This window comes from Garra rufa, chromosome 14, assembly GCF_049309525.1.
Source record: "Garra rufa chromosome 14, GarRuf1.0, whole genome shotgun sequence".
Lineage (NCBI taxonomy): Eukaryota > Metazoa > Chordata > Actinopteri > Cypriniformes > Cyprinidae > Garra > Garra rufa.
Genome location: NC_133374.1, coordinates 36,613,677 through 36,633,889, shown reverse-complemented (window position 1 = coordinate 36,633,889; position 20,213 = coordinate 36,613,677). Strand labels below are relative to the sequence as shown.

General features: G+C 34.9%; 1 protein-coding gene across 1 annotated transcript; it reads left to right on the top strand.

The window, feature by feature from the left end:
- The first annotated feature begins 4,288 nt into the window (after nt 1–4,288).
- On the top strand, nt 4,289–19,326 carry pgm2l1 (phosphoglucomutase 2-like 1). The gene is made up of 12 exons (XM_073817802.1): nt 4,289–4,392; nt 7,485–7,569; nt 7,749–7,832; nt 9,747–9,940; nt 10,511–10,700; nt 15,596–15,693; nt 15,811–15,991; nt 16,193–16,286; nt 16,763–16,892; nt 17,029–17,218; nt 17,313–17,446; nt 17,754–19,326. The coding sequence occupies exons 1-12, from the start codon at nt 4,289–4,291 to the stop codon at nt 17,854–17,856; spliced, it is 1,587 nt and encodes a 528-aa protein (XP_073673903.1). The 3' UTR covers nt 17,857–19,326.
- The last annotated feature ends 887 nt before the right edge of the window (nt 19,327–20,213 follow it).

Sequence of the window (20,213 nt, the reverse complement as noted above, 5' to 3'; positions counted from 1 at the left end):
TTAGGTCAATATCCACCCGGAGTTCTCCTTTAAATCTTTTGACCTTAAATGTAATTGCTTGTTTACACCAGCTGTGAAGTGAAACCACTCTGTTTGCATTATTTCAACAATAAAAATGTCTGCAAAAACAGCCCATCTGACAGTACAGATGCAGTGCCCTCCACTAATATTGGCACCCTTGGTAAATAAGAGCAAAGGTGACTGTGAAAATAAATCTGCATCGTTTATCCTTTAGATCTTTTATTCGAAAAATTCACAAAATTCTAACCTTTCCTTTTCAAGTTCACGTTGGCCACAATTATTGGCACCCCTAGAAATTTGTTTAAGTAAAATATCTCTGAAGGATATTCCGTTATATATATATATGTATATATATAAGCTGTTTCTCCAACTTGGCAGTGATTTCAATGTTAAGGAAAAGGATGAAGCTGTTTGGTGGGTTCTTGTCACAAGACCTGCGGTGAGATGTTTTAATCTCTATGCGGCGCGGACGCGCCTGGAAAAAAACGAGCGCGTCGTGTACAGTATATCTATATCAACTTGAGCGCGCAAAAGACGCGACATATGAACGGCCCCTTTGACATTTAAATTACACAATCACTAAACCACTTATAATAATAATAAGAAGAAACTGCAGTAGCCTAATAATTGGCTAAACCTTTCAAATATTTATATATATTTGTATTATATTTATATATATTTTTTTGACTCAACTGATTCATTAAAATCACTAAATCTGTAACAAATGAAACAGTGGACTTAAAATAAATTATTAATTCAGTTAGGCCTATATTTGATCACAAACAATGATTAATTCCTCAATGAAACATCACTAATTATTATAGCCTATCTTTTATAATTACACCTACTATAGACTATTATTGACTTTAAATTTACTGTAGTAATGAATACAGAGACACTAATTTGGGCAAACAGCACTAGTGACTTGTTTAGGACTTGAAGCTTAAAGTTGAGGACTTGCAATTCGACTTGGGACTTGTCTGGCTTGACTCGGGACTTGACTTGAGACTTGAATGCAAAGACTCGTGACTCCGTCCTAACACCAAAACAAATTCCTTGTGTGTGTGAACACACTTGGCAATAAAGCTCTTTCTGATTCTGATTCTGATTACTTGTGACTTGCAAAACAATGACTTGGTCCCACCTCTGTGTTGTGGGCCTATTTTTCTGCTGGAAGTCCTAGACATCTTCAAAAAAACTCATCAAACCAAGGCACTCAAAAATCTTCTTAGAAAGAATAAAAAGCATTTATTCACATGGCTTTACAATTAAAAACATCTAACATGAGCAAAACATTTATTTCATAATGAGATTTCCCTCCCAGGTTCTATTGTTTTACTTCAATGACAGGTTAGAATTTTGTGAATTTTTTGAATGAAAGATCAAAATGATAAATTATGCAGATTTATTTTTTTACATCCATCCATGCTCATATTTACCAAGGGTGCCAATATTAGTGGAGGAGGGCACTGTATCCGTTTCACTGATATCGTTATAGCAGGATTATATCATGGTATAGTCATGGAATTTATGATTTTACAGTTAAAATACTGTTTATCAATAGTATATATTTACATGTTTATCTCTGCATTGATGAGCAGCAGAAAATAAATAGTAATAGGTAGGGCTGTCGACGTTAAAGAATTTCCCTTGCAGTAATTTTGAGTGGCTCAAAAGCGCTATATGCGGTATTACCGCCATAATATAGGCTATATATATACCGAAACCAAATCTCGTTGAAACAGTACATCTGAACTCTTCATATATATATTTAACAGCAGGGATCCTCGAATCTGACTGGACGTGTTATAGAGCTGTCAGTCAGTGCAGTTTCATTGTTACGCCACAAGATGGAGGCAAGGGACTGTTTTTAAATGAGTCTTTAAACTGTTCATTCAACTACATACACGTTCAAAAACTCTCATTTATTCAAAGAGAGACGTAATGAAATCATTTTAACTTTAACCGCCACTTTTAAATAATCAGCTGACCGGCAGAGCATCGATGCTAAGACAGAGATTTCGCTTTACTTGGACATGACAAGCTAGTTTCACATATATATCTGACTCAGCCTGAAGGACAGACGCAGGTACGGGTAATCGCACATGCTCAGTCGATCTCTCTCTCTCATTCGCTGTCAGTTTAGGCTTGTTAAGTGCAAATCTACTGAGCCTCTTTACAAATCAGGTACACATTATGTTACCATTACTAACTTATTACTAAATTAATATTCAGTACACATGCATTAAGAGTAAAGCGAGAAGGGCAAAACTTTTGCTGTGGTTGTTGCATTCCTCTGCGGTTATGCTTGTCAATAGCGCGGTATTGCGATATATTGCGGTTATCGCGACAGCCCTAGTAATAGGTTATGTCTTTTTTTACCATACTAGTTTATCATTATTGGTGTGGAAAAACTAAATGATCGGACAAAATGGCTAGGTATTCCAATAATTATACTGTTTAATTAACTAATTAAGATGAGTACTTTTTTTAACAGAAAAAAAAACACATATTATTAATGAGGGACAGGTAATTAAGCAAACATGTTACTCATTCAGAGGAGGAGAATCCCCAATGCATGCCAATTTGGAAACCAAATTAACCAAGCCTCGACACAGGGCATACCCTGAAGGAGGTCCAGTTCATGAATCAAAAATGTGTGCAAACTTTATTGAGATTGGGCCATATCATCCACTAATTTCATTTATAGTAATAGATGGTAAACATTCAGGAAAGAATGCTGTGCGATTTAATGGCTTGAATATAGTCCCACCATTGATCATGTTTTTTGTTTCATGCATCCATTTGTGGGCATTTGGTGGAAACAAGTCCAAATGGACACATTTGAAGTGGAAAAAAAAACACAAAGTTCAGTGAACTTTAGAAAAGCAACATGCACATTTCCAGTTAAAAACTAAAAGGCCATCAACAGACACTTAAAACGGGAAGCATTGCCACTTAAATCAGCGGTGAAAAATTTTCAAGTAATCAGAACTAGTCTACAGTCTGGTAAAGACAACCCCTTTAATTTATTTTGACTGTGATGTTATTATTGTTCTCTTTGCTGTTCAATACGATAGGACATTGTTTTGGTAATTCTACTCAGAAAGACGTAAAATTTACCCTTCCCTTCATTCATCAAAGCCCTAAACCCTTCCCTGGTTGCCCCTGTGCTACACATGAAATAAAGGGGTATATAATGAAATTGCCTTTGTAAACTACATTAAGTGATGAGGTAAATATGCTAATATAGAAACGTGGCCAAGGTGTTTTCATTACAAAAGTACATTTACAAAAAGTAATTGCAAAAAGTAGTTGTAACAATTTCCAAGTAAAACTAGAGCCCATTAGTAGCAGAATAACTTTTTTTCACCATCAGCAAAAATTCCATACTTTAAGTTTACATACACCTTGCAGAATCAGCAAAATGTATAATTTTACCAAAATAACAGGTATAATAAAAAAAGCATGTTATTTTTTATATTTAGTACTGCCCTGAATAAGATAATTCACATAAAAAAGGCATTTACATATAGTCCACAAAAGAAAATAAAAGACCCTGTTCTTTTGTAGACTATATGTCTTTTTTTATGTGAATTATCTTATTCAGGGCAGTACTAAATGCAAAATAACATGCATTTTGTATAGGGATGTACAATATTGTATTTTTGCTGATGTTTTTCAACTCATTTTAATTGATACTGATACATTTCCTTTTGAAAAAAAAAAATAAAAGTCTCTCCTCTGCAGAAATTATATGTATTTTTCTTTTCTTTTTGTTTAGTTTTCTAACTTATTTGTTAGAATTAAATAACAATAATGAAGTCTTTTTTATAATGACAGTACATTGAAGCTTTGAAAATAACTATAAATAAACTATATCAAACGCTGCATTTAAAAAATATATATTTTGTTTACTTCTGTTTTTCAGAAAGATGCAGTGGTAACCTTAACATTTTATTTCAAGATTTAACATTTACATATTCAAAGCTAAAGAGTTGTAACATATTACACATTAATCAATAAGTAAGTATATATATATAAAAGTATTTTATTTACAATTGTCATGTTTGTGATTTTTTTTTTTTTTTTTTTTTTTTTTTTTTTTTTTTAAATATGTATGCTTGATTTTGACCTTTAAATCAAAACATACTCATGATTTTATGACGTCAATTACTGCTTTATTTAGTGAGTACATATGGCCATATATAGTCCATTGTCTTTTGATAATGATAATAACTCAGTTTCTTCATTATTGTTGTAGGGGATGTACAAGTATTTAGCCAAATGTTTCCCTGACCTGAAAACAAGAGGGCTGGTGGTCGGTTTTGACACTCGTGCCCAAACAAGTAGTGGCTGCACTAGTGAACGGTAATATTCTCTTCTCTATTATGTGAGCTGTCTTTATCCAAATACACCTTCACTGTGTTTATAGTCTGACATATTTCATACCTACATCAATAAAACAGCATATTCTTTCTTAAACATTTTTATAGGCTAGTATTTTGTCTTTTCATTTGTACATGCAGGTCTTGTTGGGCATACAAGAGTTTAAGAACTAGAAGATGGCAAATGCCTTTCAGCATAATGTCAAGCCCATAATGGGTTACCAGTTTTATTCAGACTTCAATTATACAGACTTCAATATCAGTTTTCAATTAAAGGTGTAGTTGTAGTTTTTTTCATCCCTTGTGGATCACAAAAGGAGAAACCAGTTTTGAACAAACCTAATTAATTGATTAAAGTTTATATTTGGGGTAAACAAACCCAGCAGGCACAGGACGTCAGCATGACGTCAGATTGACGTTGTACCCCAACCACTATGACGTCTATCAGACGTTGCATTTTGGTTGGAAATGAAAATCGGGTTGACGTCAGAACCCAACGTCAGGCAGACGTCAATGTCCAACGTTGGCTCGACGTTGGATTTTGGTCACTTTCCTATGCACAGAGATGTAAAATCCAGGTTCCATGAGTAAAAGTCCTCCCCAGTGTTTTGTTCCAATCACCTGGATTTTCTAATTAGCACAGTATTTCAACCAGGAGGACTGAGATTGGACCAAGTCATTCCTTTTGAGTCTCAAGCAAGTCTGAAGTAAAATCTCAAGCCCCTAAAGAGTTAAAGTTAATGAGATAACTGAATGATGATTGTGCATAAGTGATGAACATCTGCTGTTAACAAGCAGCATCATTGAAGAAAAGAGAAACACAAGAACTACAACTGACTTGAATCAACTGAACAAAACATTTCATCTCTCAAAATCTGATTAAACATCTCCACAAACAGCATCACCAGCTTCACTCATTACTAACCAGGTTGACTTTATTTCATGTCTGCAGAATCTCTTATTGAGAATTATAAGAGGTTTAGATGTTGATGTTTTATTGGTCAAGAAAAGAAAAAAAAAAAAAAAACACACAATGTCACCATAATTGTGGTCAATGGTTGCTTAAGTTTGTCTCTTGACTCTTGGAGTAACTTAGTAATTTCTCGAGTGAAGTAATTTCAATGCTGTTTTTCAGCAAACATTTGTGTGTTGAATTGAAAGCTTACAGCAGCAGATGAGTTCACACTTTCCCCATATAACTAATAATTTAGATGAGCATCTTGAAGTGGTCTCTCTCTTTGATTTATTACATGTTTTATTACAGTTACATGTAGCTATTGTAGAACTGCAATAAAAAAAATATTAAACAAATGTCACTGTAATGCTTAAGTATAGAAAGGAAAAACTGCATCAGCTCAGGCTTTAAGACATGAAAACTTATCATACTCTCCTCAACAGTGGTGACAATAATTATTCATACTGCAGTGCATGATGGGAGTGTTTACTATGCTGTTACCCAACATGCATTGCAGCATGAAGCGTTTTGTTGATTGTCACCATTGTTGAGATACATATGCTGGTTCTTGATGTGTGTGTGTATCTAAGTGGTACAGATGTTGAAGCAACTGTTTATGTGTTATACACGTTTTAAATTCGCTTTTACTGTTAGAAGAACACTAGAGGTGCATAACCTGCGGTAGTTTTGCAGATTTGATAGTGCAAAACCTTAACATAAGAAGAAAAGAAAGATATTTTGTGTATGCTCAAATAAGCTCTTGATGATTATCTCTTCATATAGAAACAGCTGTTAGCTGCTCACTGTACAGCTCTGATCTCACTGCTTTACAACACCATATGCATTGTAACAGAGAGATATCTAACGCAAGAGTCAAGGGCATGACTAAAGCAAATACTGACCTCCACAATGGTCACATCATTTTAACCAATAAAACATCAACATCTGATACTCTATAATAACAACAGGTGTTCATCACTAATGCACAATCATCATTCAGCTATCTCAATAACTTTAATTCTTTGAGGACTTTTGCCTTGAGACTCAAAAGAAATGACTTGGTCCAATCTCTGTCCTCCTGGCTGAAAAACTGTGCTAATTAGCAAATCCAGGCGATTGGAACTAAATACTGGGGAGGACTTTTACTCACTGAACCTGGATTTCACACCTCTGACAACGCAACCTAAAAACAACCAAATATCAATGTCTAATGATGTTACAGCTTGACGTTGTGTGGACGTTACCATTATGACATCTATCAGACGTTGGGTTTTGGTTGCCATACCTGATGAATAAATGTCAGTATTTGATGTCAATATGACGTTGGTTTAAGATGTTGGCTCGACGTTGGATTTTGGTCACTTTCCAACACAACCTAAAATCAACCAAACATCAACATCATTTGACGTCGTTATTGGACGTCAAATAACGTTGTCTTTAGACGTTGGCTAGACATTGAATTTTGGTCACCTGACGTCACAACCTAAATCTAACCTAATATTAACGTCATATGACGTTGTGTGCCTGCTGGGAAGGCTTTAAACTCACTTTCACCCTAATATATTTTTGGATTGTTGGGAAGAGTACTCTGGTTGAATTGAAAATGGGTGGATCTATACTTAACCTGTACTTTCCTTGAAAGTACTGGATAATATAAGGTAACTACCTTTAGGGGTGAGGGTAGGTTCTGGGTTAGTATCTAGTTGTTACCCAGTTATTATATTTACTAGATAAATACATGTGGAATAGGACTGTAGAATAAAGTGCTACCCATCTAATTTTGCTAATTTTGACTAACAAATCCTCCTGTTGTGGGACAAAAGCAGTAAGAGAAAGTTAAAGAAAACATTCTCCCTTCCTGCACTGAACAATAGTGCTGCATTCAGACACGTGCTGAGCCCATTCATCAGTTTTATTCTTTATGCACTGAAAGCACATTTTTAGAGCCATAAGAACAATAGCGTTAGAGGTGATTATTTATGTCATTAAAAACATTAACACAATTGTAATAACCAGATTAAGCCAATGTCCAAATAAGACAGGAACCTTGAATCATGTTACATCAACATTTTATTGAGAATCATGTGTTTTTTGTTGTTGTTGTTGTTTTTTCTCTGCAGCCTTGCAAGGTTGACTGCAGCTGTTATGCTTTGTAAAGATATCCCTGTCTATCTGTTCTCTACATATGTGCCTACCCCATTTGTGGTAAGAAAATGTAATTGATAAATATTATCATTATTATTATTAATATTAAATGTATTTAAATTACAGTAGTAAAATAACTCAAATACCCTTCTACTTAAGAGAAAAGATACTTAAGAGCAATGATAATGAAGAAATTCAAACTTGAATCAAGTGAATTGTCTTCATCTTTTGCCCTCCAGCCATACGCTGTGATGAAGTATGGAGCTGCAGCCGGAGTCATGATCACTGCGTCTCATAACAGAAAAGAGGACAATGGATACAAGGTGAGCATCTTCTAATCCTATTTTGTTGTACATGTATTTATGAAACAGAAATGATGTACAGTTTTCAGTTGTCAAGAAGTAAGCATCATAGTAAGACAATACACTTTGCCTAAAAAGACAAATGAAAGATGTACAATAAAATATAACGACCAAAAATGAAAATTGTCATAATTCTTTTCCACCCTCAAGTTGTTCCAAATGAACACAAAAGAACATATTTTCAAGAATGATAGTCACCAAAGAGTTTTTGTAACCACTGACTTCCGTTTATATGGAGATAAAAATCACTTAGATGTTTCTCAAAATATCTTCTTTTGTGTTCTGCAGAAGAAAGAAAGTCATACAGGTTTGGAACAACATAAGGGTGAGTAAATAATGACAGAATTAGGTTTACATAAATTATTCTCATTAAAGTTATCTAGGTGGATGACCAGGGATGCACATAAGTTTTTTTTTTTAGTCTGGTGAGTGCACCTGGAGATTTTGTTTGGTGCTCACTCTGCACATAGTGTGACCCATAAAATATAACTATAAAAAAAATAAAAATTTTAATAATAATATTATTGAACTTTTATATTGTTTTGAATAAAATAATAATAAAGTACTAAAATACTTTTATATTTTATTTTGGCGGTTTGCTGGCAAGTAAGCTGTCAGTTTTGGTGTTGCAGAGTGAAGCGCATCAGTGAATAAAATGTGACAGTTTTTTATTTTGCTTTGAAACTGGTAGTGCATAGCCTAGATTTATCCTTTCAGTTTTACAGTATTACAGTTCGCTAATCTACACTGACCAAAATTATAAATGTTGTTTTTGCCCCCATTTTTCGTGTGCTGAACCCAAAGATCTAAGACTTTTTCTATGTACACAAAAGCTTATTTCTCTTAAATATTGGTCACAAATCTGTCTAAATCTGTGTTAGTGAGCACTTCTCCTTTGCCGAGATAATCCATCCACCTCACAGGTGTGGTATATCAAGATGCTGATTAGACAGCATGAATATTGCACAGGTGTGCCTTAGGCTGGCCAAAATAAAAGGCTACTCTAAAATTTGCAGTTTTATCACACAGCACAACGCCACAGATGTTACAAGTTTTGAGGGAGCATGTAATTGACATGCTGACTGCAGGAATGTCCACCAGAGCTGTTGCCCGTGAATTGAATGTTCATTTCTCTACCATAAGCCATCTCCAAAAGCATTTCAGAGAATTTGGATATACATCTAATGGGCCTCACATGCATGCTCGTCGTCCTCATCACGACCTGACTGCAGTTCGTTGATGTAACCGACTTGAGTGGTTACGATACAGTAAAACTGCACATTTTAGAGAGGCCTTTTATTTTGGTCAGCCTAAGGCACACATGTACAATACTCATGCTGTCTAATCAGCATCTTGATATGCCACACCTGTGAGGTGGATGGATTATCTCGGCAAAGGAGAAGTGCTCACTAACACAGATTTAGACAGATTTGTGAACAATATTTGACAGAAATAGCCCTTTTGTGTACATAGAAAAAAATCTTAGATCTTTAAGTTCAGCTCATGAAAACTGGGGTAAAAGCTAAAGTGTTGCATTTATAATTTTGGTCAGTGTAAATCAGTGATTGTTCATTAACAAATGTCAACCATGTCAGTATGCAAATGAGTGGTCTGAACTTATGTACTCGGCACTTTTTCTTTTTTTTTTTGATTGCATCTACACCAATTATGTTGATCCCTGTGGATAACATAAGTTGTAATGAAAATCAGACGAAAGACTGTAACAATATCAAAAGTATTGAGATTTAGTTTTTTTTGTTTGTTTTGATTGTTTAATAAAAAAAACTTGAAGCATTATTTTTTTTTCTTCTTATGTATATAAATATAAGTATGTCTTGAATCTGTTAAATTTAACTTTAAAAAATTTTTCTGCAGGTTTACTGGCACAATGGTGCACAGATCTCTTCTCCACATGATAAGGAGATCTTGCGTTGCATTGAGGAGAGTACTGAACCCTGGCCAGAATCCTGGAATGAGCAGCTTGTTGAAAGCAGCCTGTTACGAAGAGACCCGCTGGAGGACATCAGCTGCTGTTACATGGAAGACCTAAACACTATCTGCTTCCACAGGTGCAGTCTCTCACCTGTGCTAAGAGAAAGTACTGTTAGTCTTTTTAAACTGTACACTTCCAAAATAAATAATTAAATAAAGGGACTGGGAAGAAAAAATATCAAACTAACCTTTTGTACACTTTGATCTTCGTGAAACTATGTATCCTGAGTAAAATATAAATAAATATGTTTGTTTATTTGGCTTTTTAAAACAATTTCTAATAGAAGGTGCACTGTTCCCTCAATATATTATGTACCTTTTTGGTAATATTTCAAAATACCAAACGTGTATTAGGTGATACAACCAATACCAGTGAAATTTCACAACTATATTTTATCATAATTACAACTGATCATTTTCAATACCACTACAAAAAAAAAAATAATAATAATAATAAATAAATGTTTTTAAATTAAAATAACTCAAGCTAAACATTCTCTAATCAATGTCTTAAATCACATCTTTGGCTGGAGAATTATATATTTATTCAATTAAGTAGTCGTTTTAACACATAGGGGGTTATTTGAATTTGATTGCATTTAAAAATACATTCCTTCAAAAAAAATCCCATTTTCCCCTTATTGCAGAGAGCTTAATGTGAAATCTCCCCTGAAGTTTGTGCACTCATCTTTCCATGGTGTCGGTCACAACTATGTCCAGAGAGCTTTCCAGCAGTTTGGCTTTCCACCTCCCATCCCTGTTCCTGAACAGAAAGATCCAGATCCAGATTTTTCCACTGTCAGTTGTCCTAACCCAGAGGAAGGAGAATCAGTATTGGTAAGATTATTTTTCTTTTCCTTTCTCTTTCGTTTTGTCTGTATTTGTTTAAAAAAAAAATAAAAAAAACGGTTGTTCTAAAGGTCAACGGTGTTGTCACCTCCTGTCAGAAGCATCTGGACAAAAAGCTGGGGTGGAATTAGATGTAATTAATTGAATATAAATTAAAACAGCATAATCTTCACTCTTAAGAATTAAACGTGCTTTGTTTATTATAAAAACTAAAAACATCCCTCCATCAAGAGCAGTGAGTGATTGTCTTTTGTTGTTTGATTAACATTAAGCACAGAGATGGCAGAAAGAATATTACTTGTGGCCGCTTTAAGAGCTGCACGGATCCAATTTACTGTTACACATGCATTTTAATTTACAAAGTCATGTTACATGATTTTACTGATTTATATGTGAAATTGTGCTTTTATGGAGGAGCAAAAGCACCACTGGAAAGAAGGCAGAATTGGGAGCAATAATAGTTTCAACTCCATTATTGTATTTTTATAATAGTTTAAAGCCAAAATCGAAACAGAATTTTGAATAATTGCACAGCCCTAGTTCTCACTACTTTCCCTGATGGTCCCGATGCAACGTTGCATTGGGCAAACTCCCGCCGACGTGTGGGACACGCCAAACATACTAGCCCACCAGATGCTGCCCGACGAAAGCTGACCGTCGGTTTGGTATGTCTTGGCCCTAAAGAGCTCAGTGAATTCAAACATGGTGCTGTGATAGGATGTCACCTTTGCAATAAGTCAGTTTGTAAAATCCCTGCTAGATATTCCACAGTCAACTTTAAGTGGAATTTTTGGAAAGTAGAAGTATTTAGGAACAGCAGCAAGCCATGAAGCAGACAAACCATGAGCATGAAGCTTGAAGCCATAAACCAGAACACCATGTAAAGTCACAGAGTGGGGTCACAGCTGAAAAATTCCTGCCATTATGTGCCAAAATGGTGGGAGCTTCATGATATGAGTTTCATGGCTGAACAGCTGCATGCAAACTTCACACGTACAATGGCAAGCGCCAGATAGATTGGTTTAAAGCACACCCTCACTGGACACTGGAAAGCTGTTCTGTGGTTATGCTGAATCACACTTCTCTGTTTGACAGTCTGATGGACAAGTCTGAGTTTGGCAAAGGCTAGGATAACATTACCTGTCTGACTGCATTGTGACTAGAGCTGTAAAATTAATTGTTAAAAGATCGCGATCTCGATTCGACCCCCCCAAACGATCTTAATCCAGCATTTATACGATTCAGCCAATTATATTTTATGTATATTTTACAAAACTTTCGCTAGCCTAATTACTGCACAGGCTGCTGTGAGCTGATGCAATGACAGGTTCGCCATTCTCTCCAACATTACATAACCATTTACACTTCATCTTTACTTTATTACATTTAATAAAGATTTGAAACATTAGCCGTCAATCACTCCCTGTCTCTGACACGGCGCTTCGCTGAACTAGGAGCCGGCCGTTTTTTTCTCTCAACCAAACTCTGTTCCGGATCTGCACAAACTGCATTGCAATTAGGGGTGTGTGATATGACGAGATTTGATGTTGGACAATTAAAAGGTCTTTACAATCTGCTTTTGAAGAAATACACTAAATTTCGTGCTACAGCGCACATTCTGTCAGATGCAATTCATGGCGCCTCAGTCTCAATGTACTGTACAACGCGGCATTCATTCACATCAGATGATATCTCAGCGACAGAGTTCCACTCACACAGGGGCGTAATTTCCACTGGGGACACGCTTTTCAAAATCCCGTTGGTGTCTACCTACTTTCAAATGGTTTTGGTAAAGTAATTTATTGTATTGTAGAATGCACGCTCAGCGCCCCGAGAGTTTCGTGCGATCGTTAAACCGAAACCAAAAGTAAAACGTGCACGTGCATTCAAAAGCATTTTTAATACCCTGTGTTTAGAGAGCTACTCCCCAATGCGCGCAAATTAGGCTACATAAAATATCTAGGCTGTTATTAGTATGTGGGCTATAATAACTTGTGTAGTTGTATCATGCTTGAAAAATTCAGTCTCTATTTGCATTCAGTCTCTATTGAAGAGTAGTACTTTGATCGTGCCAGATTTATGGACCAGCAGAGCAATGGAACCATATATGAGCATGACGATCCATTAACCCCTTAACTGTTGCTGCCATTTTTGATCAGAGACGTGGAAATTAAGAATTGAAACTTAAATCTTTATAATTCATGGACAAAAACATTTTGTAATATGATTTTAATGTACATTTTCCATGTTAATGCAATGTCTGATTTTAAAATGGCTTTCAAAGGATGAATTTTGAAATTAAGTTTTCTTGTGATACATCATTTCTTATTATTTATAAAGTGTAATAGGGAAAAAGGCAACAAGGATGTCTGTTTGTGAAAAAAGGTCAGAACTCCTGTTAAGTAGATTTTTGAGGTGTACTCTTGTCATAAATTAATCTATGACACTTGTCATAAATTATTTTGCCTACATAATTTGTAACACAAAAAATGTCAAATATCTATTTAGGAGCCTTAGACCTTTCCAATGATATATAGTTTGTCATAATTAGATTAGGATTTTGAATGGTTAAATGGTGAAGTAAATTTGGGCATCCCACAGAGTGGACGGTGACAGCCATAAAATGTTGATAGGCTAGTGTTTCTAGCTAAGAATCTTTAAATCGCTTTACTCTGACATAATACCTTTGTATGCTTATTTTTTAAATGTTTAATGATGATTTTTTCTTTTTCTTTACATTATTACATTATTTCTCATTACATTTCTTTACATTTAAAGCAAAGTTTATTATGTCTTACTTTACTGCTATTTTACTGCTGTTTGATAACCTAATGTTCAGGGGTAAATCTTTAAAATAAAAAAGTTCTCCAGAATCGTGAGAGAATCGTGATCTTTATTCTAAGCAAAAAATTGTGATTCTCATTTTATTCAGAATCGTGCAGCTCTAATTGTGACAACTGAAAATTTTGGTGGAGGAGGGATAATGGTATAGAGCTGTTTTTTTTCAAGGGGCGGCCCCTAATATCCATAGAATAGAAGATAATCTAAATGGTTCTGTGTACCATAACATTTTGGACAACGCTATACTTCCAACTTTGTGGAAAGAGTTTAGAAAATGCCCCGTTCTATTCCAGCATGACAGTGTTCCAGTACACAAAGCAAGGTCCATAAAGACATGGTTGGATGAGTTTGGTGTGAAAAAAAACTTGGCTGGCCCACACAGAGCCCTGATCGCAATTGCATTAAACAACTTTGAGACTGACCTGGAACAGAGATTATGAGCCAAGCTTTCTTGCCCAACATTAATACCTGGCCTTACAAATGTTCTTCTTGATAAATGGGCAAAAGTTTCCACACAAACACTCAAATTTTGTTAAAGCTGCTAAAATTGGGCAGAATCTGTGTATTTAGATTCAAACATTCACCTGCTTGGTTATAGCTGAGTGGGGGAAAAGTAATACCAGGGTTTGTACAGGTACTTAAAGTGCTTGAAGTACTTTAATTTGATTTTGAAATGTAAGTCCTGAAAAACCCTTGAAAATAGCCATTTTTCTCTAAAGGTACTCTAGAGAAGTTTTAAAAAGTTTTAAAAAGGCACTAAATATGAAATTAGTGTTAAGTTTTGTTTTGAATTTAAAAATACCTTTTCAGGCAAAATTAACCCTGCAGTGTGATATAAATACAGTGTCATTTCACTTAGCTCTCGGGAGCACACGAGATTTCACCATGTTAAACGTGACAATAATACTCCTTGAGGTGTAAAGTGGTTGCATTATATTGTTTCCTCTTACTGCATGTGCTGTTTGTTTGGGTTTCCAATCACATACATTTGAGAACGCAAATATAGACTGATGCACTTTTTTACATTGTTATCATTTGCAAGCGTGCAGCACATCTCAGTCTCAGCAGCTCAACAGATTCAACTAGATTTGTAATGTAAGTCATGTATAATATATGCCAACACAGGAGAATACGTCAACATATTTCTAAATATGCAAATTGTTGTACATCACGATTTCAAAATAAAAGTTTAAACCCTCACTCTAAGGTTGTATGTTGCCAAATATTAAAATTAAGTGGATTTAAAGGTTTCAGTATCTTGCTGTAAACATCACCTGGCCTTTGGCACCATTTGCAGGTATTTGTTATAATACATAATTTACTGAAGTTGCTTATGTTCATAATCTAGGCTTATGTATAGGCATATTATGTATTTAAACAGTGTTGTTCAATAAAGCCATGTAATTACATGGTTTATTTTTTTCTACCAAAAAAAATCTGATTACTCCCTTTTCAAAATAATTATCAGATTACTTGATTACCAAAATAATCGTTAGTTATGGCCCGGGATTAGTTAAAACATTTCAAAATACAACTGCATTGTTTTACTTAATGTGGTTTGAAAGACATATTGTGTCATTGAAAAAATTGTAAAAATAGTATTAAAATATTTTGTTGTTCTAGTGAATCAAGTATCTGTATTTTGTATCATCTTGTAAACTAAGTTTATTGTCACACCCATAGTGTCTATGAGTGTGATATATCTCATAATTTCCCATGTTTATAATATAGCTTTCATTCTTCAAGTCAAACATATATTCATGAAAAAAAATGTTACTAATAAGGAAAGCGGTAACTTTGCATGTACTTTATTAGTACCATTTTGTTTTATTAGTTTATTTATTAGAATTTTAAAGATAATAATGCTATTGTTTGATAAGTGAGATCTTTGATTTTAGTCCTTAAACCAAAAAAGTAGTACTTTAAAAGTCCTTGAAAGTCCTGGAATTTAATTTTGCAGTTTCTGAATGAACCCTATAATACTGTACTTAGTCATTATGCAGAAATGAACATTGACTTGTGTTGCACTGACTTTGTTTTAGGAGCTATCTCTTCGTTTGGCTGAGAGAGAAGAGGCCCGCATTGTTGTGGCTACAGACCCTGATGCTGATCGCTTGGCTGTTGCAGAGCAGAATGACAAGTAGGTTGTCTTATGATCATTAAAACCCTTAGCAGTAAAATGTAGCAGTACTGAACAGTACTTCTGAACTCTTGAATTAAATGGCGTCTAACTTGTGTCGTTTGTTTTCACACACAGTTGCAGTTGGAAAGTGTTCACGGGAAATGAGTTGGCTGCATTGCTTGGCTGGTGGATATTGTTTAACTGGAAGGAGGCGCACCCTGACCCAGCAGATACTGAGAGAGTATACATGTTGGCCACAACTGTTTCTTCCAAAATACTTAAAGCCTTTGCACGCATTGAAGGCTTTCATTTTGAGGTTAGTTCAAGTTTCAATTTTACGTTATTACTAAGACTCAAAACACCTTGAGTGCTTTGTTATTCTTAAATTTAGACTATGATCTAAATGAAGATTAAAAGATTTTTTTTTTTTTTTCCTAAACAAAATACAAAGCCACTGCTTAATAGATTAACATCTTACTGAACTCTGGTATTTTTACTTTGCTCCCCTTCATCCTAGGAAACGCTGCCTGGCTTCAAATGGATTGGAAATAGAATCCATGAATTAACAAAAACAGGAAGGGAGGTCATTTTTTCCTTTGAAGAATCTATTGGTAAGTGCGTTCAACTGCTGACACACATGAAGTCCGAACTGTCAACAGCCCTGTTAATTCTATAAATAATAGTGGCATAGTTTAGATAGTTCACCCACAAATGTTGTTATCATCAGCCTGTTTTACTTTCTTTTGTGGAACACACTAGAAGAAGACCGAGACTGATTGTCAGTGGGGTTCAGTGTTGTTTTAAACCCTACTGACTTTGTATGGACAAAAATAATTCAAACATTATTAAAAATCTTATTTTGTGTTGTGCAGAAGAAAAACAAACTGCAATGTCCACTTTTTATAATACAGTTGATTCCCAAAGAATAAAGTCCAGCATTATTATTTTTCCCCTGTCACTTTGAAATGCAACACAATTCATGTTGTTGAAGTTTAAAAGGGTTTGTATTTTTATCAATTTGAGCATTATATAGAAGTATATATAGAAGAATAAAAATGTTGTGTCTTGTTCTTTATTTTGATGCCAGGGTTTTTGTGTGGGAATATGGTTCTTGATAAGGATGGAGTCAGTACAGCAGCTGTTGTGGCTGAGATGGCTGCTTATCTACACACTAAAAACCTTACCTTGAACCAACAACTAATCAACATCTATGAAATGTGAGTATCTATTCTGCTACTTTTTGTCCCCTTTCTTGTCTAATGATAATCCAAAGTATTTTAGCTGTATGCTGTACCATTTTTTCCAAATTTACTTGATCATGCGTTCATTTTTCTCTTCACTGTCATACCGCAGATATGGCTATCACATTTCCAGAACATCCTATGTCGTCTGCAATGACCCACCAACTATTCATAGAATATTTTCCCGTCTGCGCAATTTTGGAGGTCAGGGTGTTTACCCAAAATTTTGTGGTGACTACTGCATTGCACACATCAGAGATGTGACAACTGGTTATGACAGCAGTCAGCCTGACAAAAAATGTGTATGTCAAAGCAGCTCTTCTGTGTGTTTTTTTCGTTTTAAGTCAATGACAAACAGTTTGAGTGGAATACATTTTGTTTTAATATCTCCTTTAGGTCCTTCCATTGTCAAAAAATAGCCAAATGGTCACATTTACATTTCAGAATGGCATTGTTGCCACACTTAGGACCAGCGGGACTGAGCCGAAGATCAAGTATTACACAGAATTCTGTGCAGCACCAGGACAGCGGTTTGTATTTTCCATTACAGTTTTCAAGTTAATTATTTTATTTTTGTGTTGTTTGTGTTCAATTCATTAAACATAATTGCAAAAATTACTCTGAAGATTGACACTAGATCTGAGAAAGGCTAATGTTATGTAATATTTTGTCTAATGGAGCACCGTTCATAAATTTCTGTGCAGCTTAAATATCCAAATGCATTTTGAGACCATTGCATTTTTATACACCATACCTGATTTTCTTCATTTTTGAATGTACAAGACAAATAATTGCATTTTGTGCGTGCGTGCGTGTGTGTCAATTGTATCTTTGCAGTGATATATCTAGTCTGGAGGAGGAGTTAAGAAAAGTGACCACTGCTCTACTTGAAGAGTTTCTTGAGCCTGACAAGAACAACCTGCTTCGCAGATCACTGTAGCTTTATTTAAATAGTGGTAAGATCATTGTCTTCATGGGCATCTTGCGTTAAACCAGTCCCAAAGGCCTGTCAGTGAACCCTCCTATTTGTTGTTTTATCACTGTGAAATTATTTCAAGCTCTGAAAAACAAAAAAGAAAGACAACATGACTGCTTATTCATTTTAGTGGTATATATATGACAGCATACTGTCATGATCCTTTTGTTTTGTTGCAATTGAATGTTTATGTGTGTAACATTTTTCAAGAAATCATCTTAGCTTGATCTTTGAGTGTCACATTATTACCATAACTTCTTTTGTATTAGGATCGACTTGCTATGGTTCGCTGTTTGCTGGTGTCCAGATTTCAGTATCACTCCAATATTTTATCCCATGGCCTGCTCATTATTCTCAAAGGTTTTGCTAAGAGCTGCTGCTGCTAACTTGTAATGCTCTATGAGCATGTGTGTTTGTTGTTCTCTCATAAACCTGCATCCATATATATTTATCTGTGTTGATGCTCACACCCTTTATATAGTGTTATATGCTTTGATAATCAGTAGGCAGGCAGGACAGCACCTTGATGCTCCCTTGCATTTCTGCTGGCTTTGTCACGCTTTATACGCACAGGGTAATGAATGGAAGAATTGGGTAATGAATCATATTATTTTTGAAATTTTTGCTTTGTTTAATGGGCATATTAGACCTTTGTGGGTTATGTACACAATTAATCATGGGTTCAAGATGAGCAAGGCATTCAGACTTTGGCTACCTAAACACCCACATGAAAAAAAAATCTGAATAGAAATGCTGGTAACTCTACGGTTTTATTTCCTACCAGTTATCAAGCACTTCGTCCTTTGCAAAAATAAGCAAATTATTTTGGCAGTTGTTTCTTGTTTTAGGTTTAAGTATTTTTTTTTAATTAGTATTATTTTTTTTATTTTTTTTGTCCAAATGCAATAATATAACTGCCCTGCTTATTTATTTAGTTGTTCTAGGACTTTTCCCCCCTGAGTGAATTAGATTTATCTGTCTCTGTCTTAATAATGAATTTGTGCCATTAATATCCTTATTGCTCTTTTGTTATAATGAATGTGTATTCAAAATATCCTCAAGTGTACTATTGTTTAATTAAATATATGCAATAATCCTATTCAAATCCAAATCAGCATTCATGATAAGAAATGTGGAATATTTTAGTGTTTAAAATAGTTATAAATTTATTTTTGTTGACCTCAGTGGTCGAAAGGGTTAAATAGTGTACCTGATTTTGGGGCTGAAAAAAAAAATGTATAAATGATAGGTTTGTAAACCAAAGAAAGTACCGTTTTCTTAAGCATTATGTGTATAAGTACAGAATACTTTTTTTTTTTTTTCATTTCTGCATTATTGTATCAAATGAAATATTTATTTGCAGTGCAGCTGTAACATTCCTTATGTGTATATTATATGTACACCCCTCTACAAATAAATTGTTGTATTTGTGAAGTGTTGTTACTTCTGTCAAGGACTATAGGAAAGCACAACAATCTTTAAAATCTGTACAATATTCTGGCACCACTTATTAACAGGTTAGTAAGATAATGTCCATCTATTATGTTGGCAACCTGTCAACAAATACCCAATTCCACCTTCAGACTGGTGCAAGCCTCGTCTCACTGACTGAATGGCGCTTCCAAACTTCCAAGTGAAACGCTGTTTGCAAACTAATGTTACGTCTCTCGGCTGCATGCATGAAGCAAACCGTCGTGCTAATTTAAAGGTAAAGGCAATTAGTTTAATAGCGAACTTGCGCGTGCCAAATGAATAACACTTGTGTAAATCAGAGTCGTAGGCCTACATTAGATACGCATAAGTCCACAATTGATTCACAAACTATGCGCGTTTTCGGGGTTCTGATCCCTATCGTACGTTTTTCCTAGTTGTCCAAATTATTGTCCTGTGAGTGTTTTATAATGGATGCTCACCCATTAGAAGAGGAGTGAGGCTCGGTGTTTATGAGCATCAGGCGCGCACTGACAGAGTTCAGTGATCCCGTCTTCGTTGAACCTTCACATCGATGTGTTTCAACAAATTTTGAATGTATTTGCTGTAGTTTGAATTTGTGTATTATTTTTTAGTTGGATAAAAACAGTAACTATTTAGTCAAGTTCGAAGGGATAGGTTTAGTGGTCTTTTGGTATGTCCCTGTTGCACAGCAGGTTCACTAATTTAAGAAAAAGTACTCTGAAGTTGTAAAGAATTCAGAGTTTTAAATCTGTATATAAATATATAAAGTTTTAATTTAAAGTTTGTTTGAATTTTGAAGGGTTTTTTTATAACATGCAGTAGAATAATGATAAGCCAAAACAAATGTTTTGATAATAAAAAAGGTT